A 22,666-nucleotide genomic window follows, 5' to 3' on the forward strand; every position below is an offset into this window, starting at 1 on the left:
GAGCATAGCCAGGTAACATACAGTAGGGCCAACTAATATTCTGTTCTTCTGAAATAAATTTTCTTCATATCATGTTTGTTTATACCTGACTAAAATAAATAATGGATTTATTGTGATGGTGTATATTAAATTGATATAGACGACTTTTTTTATGTAGATGTTCAAAAGACGCACATCAGCAGCTTGTATGTGCGGAGGCCTGGAGATGCTAAACGTGTTTATGTTTACGGTCAATTACCGTGAGACCGGCAGTCTTTTGCATGACAATAACCGGCTGACAAAATTTCATGACCGCCACAGCCCTACCGTCCCCCCGCCCTCCCTCCTGAACATTTGTTGGTGACCATGTACATTAGCCTGGCCGATTACCGTAACCTAAAATTCCAAGACCGTCACAGCCCTAGCCCCAGAACAGCAACACAATTAGACCCAACCAAATCACCGCTTGGTATGGCAACTGCTCGGCATCTGACCAAGGCGCTACAGAGGCCTATAACCTCTTGCCTATATTTCTTTTTGAAAAGACGATAAATAGAATTGCCGCTGACCAATTGTCCGGGAGAACAAGAAAAAATCCCATTACAAAATAATGCTTTTTAGCCTATTCATTGATGGAAATATTTTTGACTGGTCATGCTTATAAGTCTATAGCTTAATTTGCATAATTTGATGGAATTAACTTGGCGCGTGTGTAGGCTACAGTATATTCTTTATGTACACTACCGTTCAAAAGTTTGGGGTCACTTACAAATTTCCTTGTTTTCCATGAAAACATACATGAAATTAGTTTGAATAGGAAATATAGCAAAATGAATAGGAAATGTAGTCATTGACAAGTTTAGAAAATTATTTTTAATTGAAATAATAGTGTCCTTCAAACTTTGCTTTCGTCAAAGAATCCTCCATTTGCAGCAATTACAGCTTTGTAGACCTTTGACATTCTAGTTGTCAATTTGTTGAGGTAATCTGAAGAGATTTCACCCCATGCTTCCTGAAGCACCTCCCACAAATTGGATTGGCTTGATGGGCACTTCTTACGTACCATACGGTCAAGCTGCTCCCACAACAGCTCAATAGGGTTGAGATCCGGTGACTGTGCTGGCCACTCCATTATAGACAGAATACCAGCTGACTGCTTCTTCCCTAAATAGTTATTGCATAGTTTGGAGCTGTGCTTTGGGTCATTGTCCTGTTGTAGGAGGAAATTGGCTCCAATCAAGCGCCGTCCACAGGGTATGGCATTGCAAAATGGAGTGATAGCCTTCCTTCTTCAAGATCCTTTTACCCTGTACAAATCTCCCACTTTACCACCACCAAAGCACCCCCAGACCATCACATTGCCTCCACCATGCTTGACAGATGGCATCAAGCACTCCTCCAGCATCTTTTCATTTGGTCTGCGTCTCACAAAAGTTATTCTTTGTGATCCGAACACCTCAAACTTCGATTTGTGTATCCATAACACTTTTTTTTCAATCTTCCTCTGTCCAGTGTCTGTGTTATTTTGCCCATCTTAATATTTACTTTTTATTGACCAGTCTTAAATATGGCTGTTTCTTTGCTGCAACTCTGCCTAGAAGGTCAGCATCCTTCTTCACTGTTGATGTTGAGACTGGTGTTTTGCGGGTACTATTTAATGAAGCTGCCAGTTGAGGACCTGTGAGGCATCTGTTTCTCAAACTAGACACTCAAATGTATTTGTCCTCTTGCTCAGTTGTGCACCGGGGCATCCCACTCCTCTTTCTATTCTGGTTAGAGCCAGATTGCGCTGTTCTGTGAAGGGAGTAGTACACAGTGTTGTACGAGATCTTCAGTTTCTTGGCAATTTCTCGCATGGAATAGCCTTCATTTCTCAGAACAAGAATAGACTGACGAGTTTCAGAATAAAGTTATTTGTTTCTGGCCATTTTGAGCCTGTAATCGAACCCACAATTGCTGATGCTCCAGATACTCAACTAGTCTCAAGAAGGCCAGTTTTGAAACCACTTGCATGTCCGGTGCACTTTAGACAATGGTTAAACTAAACGTTCTGATCTGTTGCATCAGACTCATTGCTTTTTAACCCATAAGAGTCTAAACCAGGCCTGGGCAATTCCAGTCCTCGGGGGCCTGATTGGTGTCACACTTTTGCCCAATCCCTAGCAAACACAGCTGATTTAAACTAATTGCATTTTTAACTGAAGATCATGATCAGTTGATTATTGGAGTCAGGTGTGTTAGCTGGGGCAAAAGTGTGACACCAATCAGGCCCACGAGGACTGGAATTGCCCAGGCCTGGTCTAAACCCTGTCTAAACCGGGGTTCTAATAAGCTACACTACCGGTCAGAACTTTTAGAACGCCTACTCATTCAAATGTTTTTCTTTATTTTTTACTATTTTCGACATTGTAGAATAATAGTGAAGACATCAAAACTATGAAATAACACACGGAATCATGTAGTAACCAAAAAAGTGTTAACCAAATCTAAATGTATTTTATATTTGACATTCTTCAAATAGCCACCCTTTGCCTTGATGACAGCTTTGCACACTCTTGGCATTTAACCCTTGTTTTTGGCACTAAACAGTCTCCATATATACTGTACTTCCATTAATTTTTTCAACTGGTACCGAGGGACCTTCAGACGAGTCTTGTGAGGCCTGTGGGCGTCCTAGATCAAAACAACTGACATGTGTTCGTGAGAGTATCACCTTTCCAAACTGTTCGGCCGCTACAGACAGAAGTTGGCAGATCGGCTGTACCAACTTCAGACGAGTCCCAATACGCTTGTGGGGTTCGTAGAGCAAAACGGAGAACACTATCGTGTTTGTGAAAGGCTCATCTTTCCATAGAGTGGTCATAATAGTTTGTTGGCCAAACCGGTTCGACGCTAGACGATTTTGTGAGAAGACCGATTTTTGGGATGTCTCATGGTCTGACAAACATCGCTCTAGCTCTGTCACCTTTCACCGCAGATGGGATAGTGCGACAACGCAAAAAAAACAGATCTCTAGCTTAAACTGACAGAATTGTATGGGGATTTTGTATTATGCTAATTAGATTTATGCTGGGGCGCGGACATCGACCTTAGTTAACTTTTTTTTTTATGTAGCCTAGGCCTACTGGTTGTATGAATTTGGGATCTATCTTCCCACAACTGTCCCAGAGTCTGTTTGGAATAGGATATTTCTTTAACGACAAGCTGACCAATAGAATAGGTAAACTTTTCTACTATGGGGGATAATGTCACGATACCAACATTCTACAAATGATACGATACCAGGCCAAGTATTACGATACCGAGTAGTATTGCAATACTTCGGTGGAAGAAAATCTGTGGCCAAGCGTCCCGTTCGCCGGACACTTTCTCGTTTTCTAAACTTCTTCAATACAACACATTTAATTTAACTTGACACTGTTCAGTGTATAATAGAATGCTGCATAGCATGGCTGATTTGCTCATATTTGCAAAGGCCTACCTGTGATTTGGCTGGAGGAATGGGAGGAAGGACTATACATGCATAATAATCTGCATGTCATTGTGTCAGTAAGGGGAAAACACTGCATTAAACCTTCTTTACTCTTCAGTTAACACAGACACACACTCTCCCTCCCTCACACACTCTGTTTCCCCTCACTCTCATAAACACACACAACTCTCTCGCTCTCTCCCACAAACACACACTGCTCCCAACTTTTCAAAGGTTAGGCACTAAACAGAATTTAAGGAGCACCAGAAAGAAATAGATTTTTGATATAGTTTAGGCTTACATGAATCCTACCTTTGAAGCACATCTCGTGAGTAGCAGACCCTTATCCTTTCTTCCTGTGCCAATCAAATTTGCCTAAACCTACTGTCAAGTTAACAAGTTGTTAGCTAGATAGGTAACATGACTGACCGTTTTTTGTAAACAAACCAATAATTAGCGACCCGAGATTAGTTTAAAAACAGCCCAGGACATGGTTTGTGAAATTATATAAAATGCGTGTGAATTCTGCTAGAAAGAAAAAAGGTATCTCTGGTAATATGGGTCATATTCTTTTAACCGTTTAAGCTAGAGACAAGCCATTGCTGTAAAGCTGCAAGCATGCCTGTTGCGAAGCGGTGCTCAATTTAATTTTCCCTCTCTGACACTCAGCGGCTGCATGTCAGTGAACTTGAAAAGTCTACTCAGACTGATCCGTGCTCTTGGTTACAACAGGCGATTAAATGATACAATGTATCAACATTGCTCGCTTCGCGCGCTGCTCCAATGTACAAATCTAACAACAGAAGACTCATCAGGGTCTGGCATCCCCACTTGCCATCACTGCTAAATTATATGTTTAAAAAAACATTTGGAGGAATAGATACACATGAAGAGCGGCCAGAGAGAAGCAGGGGAAAAGTGCTGCATGGTAAATCCGACGTCTGCATTTATGGTGATATGGCCTCTGCAGATGTCAGGGCATTCATACTTCGCCGAGCAGCACGGAGCTGTTGTGAAGGAACTTGTTAAGGAAGTGAGTTTGTGTTTATACAGGACCTCCCACCCTCACCTACCGTCAACCAATCATGTCAATGTGGAGCTATACGGAGCTCTCCGCAATGTTACAAAATTTGAGAGGTGCACAATGATGCGGTGCGGAGTTCAATTTGGCCTCTGCGTGCCTCTGGAGGTGCCGCATTTGCATAAGACAATCCATACCGCGCCTCTGACCACATTTTCAGATCAAGCATAAATTGTCTCTTACGGTAGTCCCCAGTCACCTGTCACATGGTGTTTGTTTACAAGCACACAACGACCAGAGCCTTGTGAGTCACTCACTGTCGTGCAGCATGCACTAGCTGATCTATTTACAGTATGCAATTCACAACCAAATATTTGTTTTGTGCGTGCAGCAAACTGCATCATTAAGTTTTGGTACCGTGACATTACCGTGGTAACGGTATATACCGTGCAACGCTAATGGGGAATAGTAGATTGACATAGGCTAGGGATTTTGCTGTTCATTACTGGCCTTATTGGCTGAGGAAAAGTAAATGTGGACAGTTATTCTAACATCTTCAAAGTGCACATCAGAATTTGGTAAGAAGGACCGCACATAGTTGCATCCTCGACTTGCGTGTTCTGTTAATATGAATTACCATAATCTAAATGTGATTTATGTCATTCTGAGCTCCATGGGTTGACGCACTAATCAGGTTACGCACTCAATGCATATGGGTCTGGCAGATTTCTCAAATGTTGCCGGTCAAATGTCCCAGCACATCACTGGGGCAGAGCTTCCTGTCATCCAGGACCACTGACACCGCCTGGTATAGAGGAAGGCCCTAAACATTGTCAAAGACTCCAGACACCCAAGTCATAGACTGTTCTCTCTGCTCTCTCTCTCGGCAAGCGGTACCGGCGCGCCAAGCCTGGGACCAAAAGATTCCTTAACAGCTTCTACCCCCAAGTCATAAGACTGCTGAACAGTTATCAAATGGCTAGCCGGACTATTTGCATTGACCTCTTATTTTAGTATTATGTATTATTTTTGCACTGACTCTCTTGCACAGGCTTGATGTACACTCACTGGACTAACCTCACACACACACACGCATATTGACGCCACACACATTCACACACACTGCTGCTACTCTGTATATTATCTATACATAGTCGCTTTACCCCTACCTACACGTACATATTACCTCAATTATCTCGACTAACCTTAACCCCTGCACATTGACTCAGTACCAGTACCCATTGTATATAGCGTCATTATTGTTATTTTATTGTGTTACTATTTTTCCTTTAGTTTATTTAACATTTGTTTTTTTGGTATTTTATTTTTTACTCTGCATTGTTGGTTAAGGGCTCGTAAGTAAGCATTTCATAGTAAAGTCTACAGCTGTTGTATTTCACATATGTGACAAAAAAATTGTCACAACTACTTGACACATTGGAAAGAATAAACCAAAAACAGAGCAAATTGGAATGCTATTTGGCTCTTAACAGAGACTACACAGTGGCAGAATACCTGACCGCTGTGGCTGACCCAAAACAAAAACAACAACAAAACGAACTATGTACAGACTCAGTGAGCATAGCCTTGCTATTGAGAGAGAGGTCGCCATAGGCAGACCTGGCTCTCAAGAGAAGACAGGATGTGGCCACTGCCACAAAATGAGATGGAAACAGAGCTGTACTTTCTAACCTCCTGCCATATTTCCCTCAAATTTCACAAACCTCAAAGAATTCAAACACAAATTGACAAACTCCAATATACATGTTAGGCGAAATACCGCAGTGCGCAATCCCAGCAGCAGAATTTGTGAACCGATGCCACAAGAAAACGTCAACCAGTGAGTCAGAAACACCAATGCAAATACAACCTATATTTATCTGCCTATTCATTTCCTCCCCGTCAGTCGTACATTCTACTATTTGCACTTTGTCACAACACTGTACACAGCTTATGAAACTTTAAAATGTTATACTACATTTAACCGCTAATATATTATTTAAAAGTGGTTATTCTCTTGAAACTTTGTTTGTGTAATGTTTATACTGTTAATGTCTGATTAATATCGTTGTTTAATTTCGCAGTCGGTTTTTGTTGTTATTTTGTTTATTTCGCTTGCTTTGGCAATGCAAACATGTTTCCCACGCCAACAAAGCCCCTTTGAATTGAATTGAGAGAGCGAGAAAAGCGATGGAGACGGGAAGAAAGGACACAAATAGCGAGACTCCTTAACGCACTGACTGTACCATAAAAACACAAAGGACTATAAAGCAATGGCATGTCCTTGGTACTTGTATGTCCTTCACAGTCTGTAAGCCTTCCTTCCTTATTGATACAACACAATAACCTGTCTGCTGCCATAGAACCCTGCTAGCAGCTTACAGGGAGACTAGTCTGACTATCGGCCACACACCAACGACTGAACAGAACACGGTCCTTAGGTGTCGATCAATAGTTACAGATCACAATATTATTTCTGGACGATCCAGACGCCTCCAAGTAACGGTTTACTTATTTTTTTATATACAGTGGGGAGAACAAGTATTTGATACACTGCCGATTTTGCAGGTTTTCCTACTTACAAAGCATGTAGAGGTCTGTGATTTTTATCATAGGTACACTTCGACTGTGAGAGACGGAATCTAAAACAAAAAATCACATTGTATGATTTTTAAGTAATTAATTAGCATTTTATTGCATGACATAAGTATTTGATACATCAGAAAAGCAGAACTTAATATTTGGTACAGAAACCTTTGTTTGCAATTACAGAGATCATACGTTTCCTGTAGGTCTTGACCAGGTTTGCACAGACTGCAGCAGGGATTTTGGCCCACTCCTCCATACAGACCTTCTCCAGATCCTTCAGGTTTCGGGGCTGTCGCTGGGCAATACGGACTTTCAGCTCCCTCCAAAGATTTTCTATTGGGTTCAGGTCTGGAGACTGGCTAGGCCACTCCAGGACCTTGAGATGCTTCTTACGGAGCCACTCCTTAGTTGCCCTGGCTGTGTGTTTCAGGTCGTTGTCATGCTGGAAGACCCAGCCACGACCCATCTTCAATGCTCTTACTGAGGGAAGGAGGTTGTTGGCCAATATCTCGCGATACATGGCCCCATCCATCCTCCCCTCAATACGGTGCAGTCATCCTGTCCCCTTTGCAGAAAAGCATCCCCAAAGAATGATGTTTCCACCTCCATGCTTCACGGTTGGGATGGTGTTCTTGGGGTTGTACTCATCCTTCTTCTTCCTCCAAACACGGCGAGTGGAGTTTAGACCAAAAAGCTATATTTGTGTCTCATCAGACCACATGACCTTCTCCCATTCCTCCTCTGGATCATCCAGATGGTCATTGGCAAACTTCAGACAGGCCTGGACATGCGCTGGCTTGAGCAGGGGGACCTTGCGTGCGCTGCAGGATTTTAATCCATGACGGCATAGTGTGTTACTAATGGTTTTCTTTGAGACTGTGGTCCCAGTTCTCTTCAGGTCATTGACCAGGTCCTGCCGTGTAGTTATGGGCTGATCCCTTACCTTCCTCATGATCATTGATGCCCCACGAGGTGAGATCTTGCATGGAGCCCCAGACCGAGGGTGATTGACCGTCATCTTGAACTTCTTCCATTTTCTAATAATTGCGCCAACAGTTGTTGCCTTCTCACCAAGCTGCTTGCCTATTGTCCTGTAGCCCATCCCAGCCTTGTGCAGGTCTACAATTTTATCCCTGATGTCCTTACACAGCTCTCTGGTCTTGGCCATTGTGGAGAGGTTAGAGTCTGTTTGATTGAGTGTGTGGACAGGTGTCTTTTATACAGGTAACGAGTTCAAACAGGTGCAGTTAATACAGGTAATGAGTGGAGAACAGGAGGGCTTCTTAAATAAAAACGAACAGGTCTGTGAGAGCCGGAATTCTTACTGGTTGGTAGGTGATCAAATACTTATGTCATGCAAAATAATTACTTAAAAATCATACAATGTGATCTTCTGGATTTTTGTTTTAGATTCCGTCTCTCACCGTTGAAGTGTACCGATGATAAAAATTACAGACCTACATGCTTTGTAAGTAGGAAAACCTGCAAAATCGGCAGTAACTCAAATTATTGTTCTCCCCACTGTGTGTGTGTGTATATATATATATATATATATATATATATATACTGAGATCATGTGACACTTAGATTGCACACAGGTGGACTTTATTTCACTAATTATGTGACTTCTGAAGGTAATTGGTTGCCCCAGATCTTATTTACGGGCTTCATAACAAAGGGGGTGAATACATACAGTGAGGGGAAAAAAGTATTTGATCCCCTGCTGATTTTGTAAGTTTGCCCACTGACAAAGAAATGATCAGTCTATACTTTTAATGGTAGGTTTATTTGAACAGTGAGAGACAGAATAACAACAAGAAAATCCAGAAAAACTCATGTCAAAAATGTTATAAATTGATTTGCATTTTAATGAAGGAAATAAGTATTTGACCCACTCTCAATCAGAAAGATTTCTGGCTCCCAGGTGTCTTTTATACAGGTACCGAGCTGAGATTAGGAGCACTCCCTTTAAGAGTGTGCTCCTAATCTCAGCTTGTTACCTGTATAAAAGACACCTGTCCACAGAAGCAATCAATCAATCCGATTCCAAACTCTCCACCATGGCCAAGACCAAAGAGCTCTCCAAGGATGTCAGGGACAAGATTGTAGACCTACACAAGGCTGGAATGGGCTACAACACCATTGCCAAGCAGCTTGGTGAGAAGGTGACAACAGTTGGTGCGATTATTCGCAAATGGAAGAAACACAAAATAACTGTCAATCTCCCTCGGCCTGGGGCTCCATGCAAGACCTCACCTCGTGGAGTTGCAATGATCATAAGAACGGTGAGGAATCAGCCCAGAACTACACGGGAGGATCTTGTCAATGATCTCAAGGCAGCTGGGACCATAGTAACCATGAAAATAATTGGTAACACACTACGCCGTGAAGGACTGAAATCCTGCAGCGCCCTCAAGGTCCCCCTGCTCAAGAAAGCACATATACAGGCCTGTCTGAAGTTTGCCAGTGAACATCTGAATGATTCAGAGGAGAACTGAGTGAAAGGGTTGTGGTCAGATGAGACCAAAATTGAGCTCTTTGGCATCAACTACACTCGCCGTGTTTGGAGGAGGAGGAATGCTGCCTATGACCCCAAGAACACCATCCCCACTGTCAAACATGGAGGTGGAAACATTATGCTTTGGGGGTGTTTTTCTGCTAAGGGGACCGGACAACTTCACCGCATCAAAGGGACGATGGACGGGGCCATGTACCGTCAAATCTTGGGTGAGAACCTCCTTCCCTCAGCCAAGGCATTGAAAATGGGTCGTGGATGGGTATTCCAGCATGACAATGACCCAAAACACACGGCCAAGGCAACAAAGGTGTGGCTCAAGAAGAAGCACATTAAGGTCCTAAAGTGACCTAGCCAGTCTCCAGACCTTAATCCCATAGAAAATCTGTGGAGGGAGCTGAAGGTTCGAGTTGCCAAACGTCACCCTAGAAACCTTAATGACTTGGAGAAGATCTGCAAAGAGGAAAGGAACAAAATCCCTCCTGAGATGTGTGCAAACCTGGTGGCCAACTACAAGAAACATCTGACCACTGTGATTGCCAACAAGGGTTTTACCACCAAGTACTAAGTCATGTTTTGCAGAGGGGTCAAATACTTATTTCCCTCATTTAAAATGCAAATCAATTCATAACATGCATTTTTCAGAATTTTTTTGTTGTTATTCTGTCTCTCACTTTTCAAATAAACCTACCATTTAAAATTATAGACTGATCATGTCTTTGTCAGTGGGCAAATGTACAAAATCAGCAGGGGATCAAATAGTTTTTTCCCTCACTGTATGCACGCACCACTTTTCCGTTATATTTCTTTTATATAATTTTTTGAAAAAAAGTTATTTTTTTCACTTCACCAATTTTGACTATTTTGTGTATGTCCATTACATGAAATCCAAATAAAAATCAATTTAAAATTACAGGTTGTAATGCAACAAAATAGGAAAGCTGCCAAGGGCGATGAATACTTTTGCAAGGCACTACAGGTCAAAAGTTTTAGAACACCTACTCATTCAAGGGCTTTTCTTTATTTGTAAAATTTTCGACATTGTAGAATAATAGTGAAGACATCAAAACTGTTCAATAATTGAATCATGTATTAACCAAAAAAGTGTTAAACAAATCAAAATATATTTGAGATTCTTCAAGTAGCCACCCTTTGCGTTGATGACAGCTTTGCACACTCAACAAATTAACTTTTAAGAAGGCACCCCTGTTAATTGAAATGCGTTCTAGGTGACAACGTCATGAAGCTGGTTGAGAGAATGCCAAGAGTGTGAAAGCTGTCATCAAGGCAAAGGGTGGCTATTTGAAGAATCTCAAATATATTTTGATTTGTTTAACACTTTTTTGGTTACTACATGATTCCATATGTTATTTCATAGTTTTGATGTCTTCACTATTATTCTATAATGTAGAAAATAGTACAAATAAAGAAAAACCCTTGAATGAGTAGGTGTTCTATAACTTTTGACCGGTACTGTATACAGTGGGGAGAACAAGTATTTGATACACTGCCGATTTTGCAGGAGGTCTGTAATTTTTATCATAGGTACACTTCAACTGTGAGAGACGGAATCTAAAACAAAAATCCAGAAAATCACATTGTATGATTTTTAAGTAATTCATTTGCATTTTATTGCATGACATAAGTATTTGATCACCTACCAACCAGTAAGAATTCCGGCCCTCACAGACCTGTTAGTTTTTCTTTAAGAAGCCCTCCTGTTCTCCACTCATTACCTGTATTAACTGCACCTGTTTGAACTCGTTACCTGTATAAAAGATACCTGTCCACACACTCAATCAAACAGACTCCAACCTCTCCACAATGGCCAAGACCAGAGAGCTGTGTAAGGACATCAGGGATAAAATTGTAGACCTGCACAAGGCTGGGATGGGCTACAGGACAATAGGCAAGCAGCTTGGTGAGAAGGCAACAACTGTTGGTGCAATTATTAGAAAATGGAAGAAGTTCAAGATGACGGTCAATCACCCTCGGTCTGGGGCTCCATGCAAGATCTCACCTCGTGGGGCATCAATGATCATGAGGAAGGTAAGGGATCAGCCCATAACTACACGGCAGGACCTGGTCAATGACCTGAAGAGAACTGGGACCACAGTCTCAAAGAAAACCATTAGTAACACACTACGCCGTCATGGATTAAAATCCTGCAGCGCACGCAAGGTCCCCCTGCTCAAGCCAGCGCATGTCCAGGCCTGTCTGAAGTTTGCCAATGACCATCTGGATGATCCAGAGGAGGAATGGGAGAAGGTCATGTGGTCTGATGAGACAAAAATATAGCTTTTTGGTCTAAACTCCACTCGCCGTGTTTGGAGGAAGAAGAAGGATGAGTACAACCCCAAGAACACCATCCCAACCGTGAAGCATGGAGGTGGAAACATCATTCTTTGGGGATGCTTTTCTGCAAAGGGGACAGGATGACTGCACCGTATTGAGGGGAGGATGGATGGGGCCATGTATCGCGAGATATTGGCCAACAACCTCCTTCCCTCAGTAAGAGCATTGAAGATGGGTCGTGGCTGGGTCTTCCAGCATGACAACGACCTGAAACACACAGCCAGGGCAACTAAGGAGTGGCTCCGTAAGAAGCATCTCAAGGTCCAGGAGTGGCCTAGCCAGTCTCCAGACCTGAACCCAATAGAAAATCTTTGGAGGGAGCTGAAAGTCCGTATTGCCCAGCGACAGCCCCGAAACCTGAAGGATCTGGAGAAGGTCTGTATGGAGGAGTGGGCCAAAATCCCTGCTGCAGTGTGTGCAAACCTGGTCAAGACCTACAGGAAACGTATGATCTCTGTAATTGCAAACAAAGGTTTCTGTACCAAATATTAAGTTCTGCTTTTCTGATGTATCAAATACTTATGTCATGCAATAAAATGCAAATTAATTACTTAAAAATCATACAATGTGATTTTCTGGATTTTTGTTTTAGATTCAGTCTCTCACAGTTGAAGTGTACCTATGATAAAAATTACAGACCTCTACATGCTTTGTAAGTAGGAAAAACTGCAAAATCGGCAGTGTATCAAATACTTGTTCTCCCCACTGTGTGTGTGTGTATATATATATATATATATATATACACACACACACACACACACACACACACATACACACACACACCTGTTCTGAAAGGCCCCAGATTCTGCAACATCACTAAGCCACCAAGCAAGCAGCACCATGAAGACCAAGGAGCTCTCCAAACAGGTCAGGGACAAAGTTGTGAAGAAGTACATATCAAGGTTGGATTATTAAAAAATATCAGAAACTTTGAACATCCCACGGAGCACCAATAAATCCATTATAAAAAAATTGAAAGAATATGGCACCACAACAAACCTGCCAAGAGAGGGCCGCCCACCAAAACTCACAGACCAGGCAAGGAGGTCATTAACCAGAGGCAACAAAGAGACCAAAGATAACCCTGAAGGAGCTGCAAAGCTCCACAGCGGAGATTAGAGTATCTGTCCATAGGACCACGTTAAGCCGTACACTCCACAGAGCTGGGCTTTACGGAAGAGTGGCCAGAAAAAAGCCATTGCTTAAAGAAAAAATAAGCAAACACATTTGGTGTTTGCCAAAAGGCATGTGGGAGACTCCCCAAACATATGGAAGAAGGTACTCTGGTCAGATGAGACTAAAATTGAGCTTTTTGGCCATCAAGGAAAACGCTATGTCTGGCGCAAATCCAACACCTCTCATCACCCCGAGAACACCATCCCCACAGTAAAGCATGGTGGTGGCAGCATTATGCTGTTGGGATGTTTTTCGTCAGCAGGGACTGAGGTTCACCTTCCAGCAGGACAATGACCCTAAGCATACTGCTAAAGCAACACTTGAGTAGTTTAAGGGGAAATATTTAAATGTCTTGGAATGGCCCAGACCTCAATCCAATTGAGAATCTGTGGTATGACTTAAAGATTGCTGTACACCAGCGGAACCCATCCAACTTGAAGGAGCTGGAGCAGTTTTGCATTGAAGAATGGGCAAAAATCCCAGTGGCTAGATGTGCCAAGCTTATAGAGACATACCTAAAGAGAATTGCAGCTGTAATTGCTGCAAAAGGTGGCTCTACAAAGTATTGACTTTGGGGGGGTGAATAGTTATGCATGCTCAAGTTGTTTTTTTTACTTATTTATTGTTTGTTTCACAAAACAAAATATTTTGCATCTTCAAAGTGGTAGGCATGTTGTGTAAATCAAATGATACAAACCCCCCAAAAATCCATTTTAATTCCAGGTTGTAAGGCAACAAAATAGGAAAAATGCCAAGGGGGGTGAATACTTTCGCAAGCCACTGAAGCGTTCTCATGCTCTCGTCTCTTTGCAGCAGACATATAGTGAGCAATATGTTTGGAACATCCAATCGTAGTATCAAATCACAATGCATATAGAATTGTGAGAATGGCAATACATACACACACTACATGACCAAAAGTATGTGGATACCAGCTCATCAAACATCTCATTCCAAAATCATGGGCATTAATATGGAGTTGGTCCCCCCTTTGCTGCTATAACAGCCTCCACTCTTCTGGGAATGCTTTCCACTAGAGGTTGGAACATTGCATCCCAGCCTTGTGCAGGTCTACAGGTTGGGACTTGCTTCCATTCAGCCACAAAAGCATTTGAGGTCAGGCACTGGTTGGGCAATTAGGCCTGGCTCGGAGTCTGAGTTCCAATTCATCCCAAAGGTGTTTGATAGGGTTGAAAAGGTGGCATCCTATGACAGTGCCATGTTGAAAGTCACTGAGCTCTTTAGTAATGCCATTCTACTGCCAATGTTTGTCTATGGAGATTGCATGGCTGTGTGCGCGATTTTATACATCTGTCAGCAAGGGGTGTGGCTGAAATAGCCGAATACACTAATTTGAAGGGGTGTCCACATACGCGATATATACAAAAGTATCTTATCGGCACCTAAGTATCTTTATAATATCGTATCATGAGGTCCCTGGAAATTCCCAGCCCTAACACCTTACCTATGAAGGACTGGAACCACTATCCTTGATCCAGATTACCCTTGTAAACACGAACCTCAGCGGCAGAGCTACAAGCTGCTATTTAGCCTTCATCTGAATCTTTTAGACTAACCTTTACTTGGCGTTGGAATTGAGAAAATTTTCATTTATTAAATTAAATAAATGTTAGCTCCATGAAGTAATCCAAACATGTATACTCCGTAGGGCTGACCCCAATTAGTCGACTTGTCAATTGTATTCAGACCCTTTAAAGTACTTTGTTGAAGCACCTTTGGCAGCGATTACAGCATTGAGTCTTCTTGGGTATGACGCCACAAGCTTGGCACACCTGTATTTTGGGATTCTCTCTCATTCTTCTCTGCAGATCCTCTCAAGCTCTGTCAGGTTGGATGGGGAGCGTTACTGCACAGCTATTTTCAGGTCTCTCCAGAGATGTTCGATCGGGTTCAAGTCCGGGCTCTGGTTGGGCCACTCAAGGACATTCAGAGACTTGTCCCGAAGGCACTCCTGTGTTGTCTTGGCTGTGTGCTTAGGGTCGTTGTCCTGTTGGAAGGTGAACCTTCACCTCAGTCTGAGGTCCTGAGCGCTCTGGAGCAGGTTTTCATCAAGGATCTCTCTGTACTTTGCTCCGTTCATCTTTCCTTCGATCCTGACTAGTCTCCCAGTCCCTGCTGGTGAAAAACATCCCCACAGCATGATGCTGCCACCACCATGCTTCACCGTAGGGACGGTGCCAAGTTTCCTCCAGACGTGACGCTTGGCATTCAGGCCAAAGAGTTCAATCTTGGTTTCATCAGACCAGAGAATCTTGTTTCTCATGGTCTGAGAGTCCTTTAAGTGCCCTTTGGAAAACTCCAAGCGGGCTGTCATGTGCCTTTTACTGAGGAGTGGCTTCCGTCTGGCCACTCTACCATAAAGGCCTGATTGGTGGAGTGCTGCAGAGATGGTTGTCCTTCTGGAAGGTTATCCCATCTCCACAGAGGAACTGTAGAGCTCTGTCAGAGAGTGACCATCGGGTTCTTGGTCACCTCCCTGACCAAGGCCCGTCTCCCCCGATTGCTCAATTTGGCAGGGCGGCCAGCTCTAGGAAGATACTTGGTGGTTCCAAACTTCTTCCATTTAAGAATGATGGAGGGCACTGTGTCTTGGGGACCTTCGATGCTGCAGAATGTTTTTGGTACCCTTCCCCAGATCTGTGCCTCGACACAGTCTCTGAGCTCTAAGGACAATTCCTTTGACCTCATGGCTTGGTTTTTACTCTGACATGCTGTCAACTGTGGGACCTAATATAGACAGGTGTGTGCCTTTCCAAATCATATCCAATCAATTGAATTTACCACAGGTGGACTCAAATCAAGTTGTAGAAACCTCAAGGATGATCAATGGAAACAGGATGCACCTGAGCTCAATTTCGAGTCTCATAGCAAAGGGTCTGAATATTTATGTAAATAAGGTATCTGTTTTTATTTTTAATAACATTTCTAAAAACCTTGTTTTCAATTTGTCATTATGGGGTAGTGTGTAGATTGCTGAGGATTTGTATTTATTTAATCCATTTTAGAATAAGGCTGTACCACAACAAAATGTGGAAAAAGTCAAGGGGTCTGAATACTTTCCGAAGGCACTGTATTTGTGCCCATCTCAGTGAACTAATCCATTGCGGAGCCAATTTATGCTTGATCTGCCTTTGTGGTCGGAGGCGCCATATGGAGGGTGTGACAAGGCATGCAGATGCAAAATTGAGTTTTGTACCGCATCGCCATGCGCCTCCCAAATTTTGTAACAATGCGAGGGCTCCACATTGACATGACTGGTTGACGGAAGGTGGGGGCGGTACATCCTGTATAAACACAAACTCACTTCCTTGACAACAGCTCTGCACTGCTCCGTGAAGCGCAAGTAGTATGAATGCGCAAGAGTATGAAGGCATTCAACATGAGTAAGGTTGCCGACTCTTCGTGTAGCCTATTACCGGCAACTTCAGGACAGTAATGGCAGAATATGCGAAAGCCAACAGGAGCGGGAGGAGAAGTTGGGTAAGGCAGGTTAAGGTATTTTTCATCTGGTTATCTAGATCTCTGGCGCCCTCGTGAGGCATCAAACCGTAAGCATCAGACCAGCTCAATGCTTATAGTGATTTTTTTTTAAAACACATACCAAATGTCTATATGGAAATATACACGTTAAAAAATGTCGACCAATCGTTTCATCTAAAGAACAGACGACTTTCGGTCGACCAATATTTTTTTAGTCGGGGACAGCCCTAATACTCCGCCATGTTTGAGTATCTTTGTTTTCTCTCATTGATCGGGACAGGTGGGTGTCCACCCCAAAGTGCTGCACATCATATGTGCCACTCAGAAATCAAGCTTAGCTTTGAATGACACTCACCTGTCTTGATCAATGAGAGAAGACAAAGATACTCCAAGATTGCGGCGTATACATCGTCAAATTATTTGATGGAGCAAAAATTGATTAAACTTAATAACGGAGCATTTTCAAAATTCAAACGTTCCACCTGCAACTAGCGATGGGAGTTTAGAAGATACCGGTGTTTTTCAAGTCGAGAATGACGAAAGTATCGCCATGTAAAGGATTATTTAAAATGTGTTGCTTATGCTAAATAGATCACCGTTATCAACGGCTATCACTGCTGAGCCGTTTGATTACATCAGCTAGCTCCAGATCTGATGGTCTGTCCTGCTTTGTTGACAAATGGCAAGAGGTGATACAAACCTGAATTTAACTTGAATATAATATATAATAATAATAACTTGAAGACTCATCTCCTCCATTTCAAATACATGTACAGTACATTTGTTCAGGTATCCAATTAAACCTGCTAAGTGCCGAAAAGTTTGAACTTACTGAACACCTAACTAACTACCTGTTACACAACTCATGCCATATTTGCATGATGATCATTCATGACAAAGTAGCTAGCAAAATGACAATATAATCACAAATGCTTCAATTTAATACACTCAAGAGGGTAGCTAACCAAATAACAATTGTGTCCCTATTCATTTTGCGATGTGTATTTGTATCCACAACAGCCTGCTAGCTTAATGTACCTCTCATCATATTGTTTACATTTGTAGCTACTAGTATTGTTGTGACTTAACATTACTGCTCCAAATCCTAGAGAAACCCTTGACGCAGTTAACGTTAATGAATATCTTTACCAGACAATTTAAACCTGAATATTGTGTCAACAGTATCCCGTATAGCTTAACACTTCAAGTTTCTTTCAAACACAAAAATTCAGCCAGTTCAACTTCAAGCTAACTATAGCTAGTTAACGTTAGCTAAATAGCTAAGGACGTTTGCCAGCCAACTGTTGTGAACCATAGGGGTTCATCGAGTTCCCTTCCCCCACAACCACATAGCTAACACTACTAGCCTGCAATTTATTGACTTTACATATAAACACGGTTAGCAATACAACATGCTTATCGATAACACGTCAACTGCACAGTGTCTCTGTTTTGGGATGTCGAGCGACATACTAAAACAGGCTAGCTAGCAGGCTTAATGATCTCCTGCAGCCTGCGGTAGGCATATTAACACAGGCGCAACACAAAGGGAACTCCGGCAACTTGGATGTGGCAGTCAGTTAGGAAGCTAACGTTCATGCAATGGCGTCAGTGCTTATGGCAAACATACAAAGCCACATTTATTCGTGAAATCAATTATGTTGGTGTCAAACATTGTAGACAGGTTTATGACAACAACAAAAACACGGAGAACCGGCTTGAGGCCAAAGCTAACTAGTTAGCATAACATTAGCTATATTATAGCTAACGTTACATTAGCCGGGCAGAGAATAAAATAACCCGGCTTACATGTTCTTCAGAGTTGGGGGGATTTCTCGCGGAAGACCGGGTCCTGGACGAGATGAAGGGACTGCTCTGCTCATGCCGAGAGTTCTTTCTTGTGTTCACCATGATTTGTCCGTTTATTTGCACTTGTTTAATCTGTCTATCTGTCTGTACACTGCCTCAGTAAGCACGGCATTGAGGCGCCATTTCTCTTTCTCTTTCTCTTTAGTTCGCTCTCCTGTCACTCACTACGCAAAATTCACTCGCGGACCATTTCCGCTTTGCAATACTAGCAGTTGTCAGTGTGGCAAGGCATCAGAAATACAAAAATTACACAATACACACATAATTGCAACACAGCAAAAAAACTACATTTAGCAATTTTAATAGAAGACATCAAATGTTCAATTGAACGAATTTAATGTAGCTATATAGCTATCACACGAAACAATGTTTTTAAGTTTGCGGCTTGCTAACGTTAGTGCTGTTTGTACTGTCACGGTATTTCAGTTTTCCAAAAACGTAAAACCAATTACTGGTGTACTAGCTAGCTAACGTTATAACTTACGTTTTCTTTGTATATTTTCAGCGGCTCTTCAATGGTCTCGTTTAATATTAATAAAGGATAATACGGAGTTAAATTCGACTAATGTGACATTTGACTTAATAAGATGATAGCTAAACGTGCACAGGCTGCAATTTGCAGTCCAGGCACGTGAGCGTGTGCAGCTGTTGTTTTGGTTTGTATTGCAGCCAGAGCACAACACAGGATGGAAATTATGAACATGTAATAGCCTGTACTGTACTGAATTTTATAAAAGAAAAAGCTAATTCTATACCAAACGTATTGCTTAGCCTATAACTAGCTACATGTTTATTTTTGGACTGCAGTCCAATCGGCTGCCGTGAAAAATCATAGGCTGTTCTACCATTTGTCCCTCTATACTTTAATGTAGCTTATTCCTACAATTCTGAAAGTGTCAATCCCTGATTCACTATGCATATATGAAAATAGTATATATAATTATATATACTACTTCACCTCTTCCTCTCTGATATAGCCTAGGGGCCACAAAACATAATCTTTAGCATTACCATGCATTGTGTGTGTGTGTGTGAGAGAGAGAGAGAGAGAGAGAGAGAGAGAGAGAGAGAGAGAGAGAGAGAGAGAGAGAGAGAGAGAGAGAGAGAGAGAGAGAGAGAGAGAGAGAGAGAGAGAGAGAGAGAGAGAGAGAGAGAGAGAGAGAGAGAGAGAGAGAGAGAGAGAGAGAGAGAGAGAGAGAGAGAGAGAGAGAGAGAGAGAGAGAGAAGCCAACAGAACAGCCCACTTCAGACCCCGACCACACAGCTTTGACACCACAGCAGGACAGACAAGACAGAACCTGGACCAACCCAGCAGACTCTCCCTCCTGGCACCCCTCCCTGTCAGCCCCCCAGACAGCTCTCCTGACAACACCCCCACTCCCACCGAGGACACACAAAAGTCAGAGATTGTGCTCCTCATTGACTCAAATGGGAACTACATTGATGAGGATAAAATGTTTCCAAACTACAGTGGCTGAACTCTGGTGTCCAAACACCTGAGGTGCCCTGGAGCTGCTGTCAGAGGACCGACTAGGGTCCCCCAGCCCCATCATAATTCACACAGACACAAATTAGCTGAAGGTGCAGCAGGAAAGGGTGGCCACAGCACTCCAGGGAGTGATTGAAAAAGCTTCTTCCTCATTCCCTAACTCACTAGTGGGTCTTCTCCACCCTGCTACCACGAAAAGACGTTCACCCAGACAGGGGTGAATGCAAGCATTTCCCAGGATTGTGCTTCAAAACCTAACATCTACAAGGCCCACCACTCCATCATGGACTTGAACAGCCTTTATGACCAGGTCCACCTCTACAAGGCAGCAGTCCCCATCTTTGCCAGGACCCTGAAGGACATCACCCTCAACCGCAGCCCCAGCACCTCACACAGGAGCAACAGAGCAATGGACACCCGCCCAGACCAGCGAGACACCCTCCCAGAACTGTGAGACACCCTCCCGGAAGACCTGCACCAATAGGATCCACACTAGGGTTGAATTGCGGGAACCTGGTTACCGGGATTTACCGCCGAAAACCACTCCCTTTTCCAGGGATAAATAACTGCGAGAAACCGTTAAATTATAATACATTATTTATATGAAAAGCATGTCATGAAATGGAACTGTTAAATTATATGCAATGTCTAAATCTGGCTTCTCTACGGCCTCTGCATGATGAATCATCAACGCTCAGGGTGGGGACAGACTGCCCATCTCAACATGGAGCGCAGTTCACAATGCATGTTGACCTACTGTATCATCTCATCATGGTAACTTTTTTTGACAGGTAGGCCTGCATTTGCTGCAGCAAAGTCTACGCTACAGTAATATAAAAATAGAATGCTCGTCTTTTTTTTATTACCGCTGCAGAGTTTTAAAACAGCCTATCACTCGAATATCGTTGCTTTAAATCAGTGCACGCGTGAGCACTCTCTCGCAGTCTTTCTCTCTCTCCATCAACTCCATTAAAATAGCATCCAAAATAGATAATCCTGTTCTAAATTGATATATAGCCCTATATATAGATGTCCTAGCCTACCTCTTTCAGGTAATACATTCAATGCAGTATTAGCCTATTATTTAGCTAAATATGTGGTTATGCATAATAAGCTTATAATTTGTGTCTTGCGCAATATGCACGCACCTGTGCTCCACTGGCCTCTCCTTAAAAAACTCTCATTAGCTCTTGGAAAAGCTATACTAGAATAGCTTGCTGGACTTTTTTTTTTTTTTTCATTTCTCATACGAATAGGCTATTCGAAGAGGGACGCAAGCTCTTGCTTCCTGAATGTTAAATACATCAGCTAATATAACTCACCGGTATTTTGAAAGAAGAGCGAACGCGCGATGGCGGTAGGCTATAGCAGTTATTTATTTAGACACAACGATTCAATCTTCGTCAAGAGAAGTGAAAGCCTTCTGCATCTAATTCTAGTCCTATATTATTCAAGGATGTCATTAGAATTATGAAGATAAGGACAACGAAACTTATTTCATTTAACTGTTGAAAGCGAGGAAGGAATGAAGCACCAATAGAGAGAGAAAGAGGAGGTAGGCTAATAACATTAGGGGAAATATTAGGGGAAAATGTATATTCGTCAGCCTACTAATTATACAAATAGGCCCTATTATATTCCAAAATTAAAATCAAATTCGCTAGCCTATACTTGTAACTTTGTAGGCTGCATTTGCTGCACCAGAATCCCATGTGCTCTCCCTGCTTTATCATGGTTTGAAAAATATGCATAATTCCAGTCCATATAATACAGTATAATACAATACAGTACAGTAATACAGTTCACACTCAAAAAGATTAGCCTACTTGAGCTAGTTTCATTTATTTACCCAAGAGAGCATATAGCTAGCTACACCTATGGGCATTTATGTTTTTCTGTCCTGTATAATGTGCAGTAGCCTATATCATATACACTGAACAAAAATATGAACACAACATGCAACAATTTCAAAGATTTTACTGAGTTACAGTTCATATAAGGAAATCAGTCAATTGAAATAAATTAGGCCCTAATCTATGGATTTCACATGACTGGGAATATAGATATGCATCTGTTGGTCACAGATACCTTTTTTTTAAATGTAGGGGTGTGAATCAGAAAACCAGTCAGTATCTGGTGTGACCATCATTTGCCTCATGCAGCGCAACACATTTCCTTCGCATAGAGTTAATCAGGCTGTTGATAGGGGCCTGTGGAATGTTGTCCCAATCCTCTTCAATGGCTGTGCGAAGCTGCTGGATATTGGCGGGAACTGGAACACGCAGTCGTAGTCGTCGATCCAGAGCATCCCAAACATGCTGATGAAAGGCATGACAATGGGCCTCAGGAACTCATCACAGTATCTCTGTGCATTCAAATTGCCATCGATAAAATGCAATTATGTTCGTTGTCCGTAGTTTATGCCTGCCCATACCATAACCCCACCGCCACCATGGGGCACTCTGTTCACAATGTTGACATCATCAAACTGCTCGCCCACACAACGCCATACACGCTGTGTACATACTGTCTGCCATCTGCCCGGTAGAGTTGAAACATGGAATAATCTGTGAAGAGCACAGTTCTCCAGCATGCCAGTGGCCATCGAAGGTGAGCATTTGCCCACTGAAGTCGGTTACGATGCTGAACTGCAGTCAGGTCAAGACCCTGATGAGGACGACGAGCACGCAAATGAGCTTC

General features: G+C 42.5%; 1 protein-coding gene across 1 annotated transcript in view; it reads right to left on the bottom strand.

Annotated features, from left to right (window-relative positions):
• The window catches only part of LOC311108272 (ATPase family AAA domain-containing protein 2B-like), a 155,099-nt gene extending 136,487 nt beyond the window's left edge, over positions 1-18,612 (bottom strand). Inside the window, exon 1 of the mRNA XM_084150894.1 lies at positions 18,418-18,612. Coding sequence (XP_084007020.1) covers positions 18,418-18,519 — 102 coding nt within the window. The 5' untranslated portion in view covers positions 18,520-18,612. The remainder of the gene's footprint in view (positions 1-18,417) is intronic.
• Between the last annotated feature and the right edge of the window lie 4,054 nt (positions 18,613-22,666).

Source organism: Coregonus lavaretus (genome assembly GCF_964263955.1).
Source record: "Coregonus lavaretus genome assembly, chromosome: 33".
NCBI lineage: Eukaryota > Metazoa > Chordata > Actinopteri > Salmoniformes > Salmonidae > Coregonus > Coregonus lavaretus.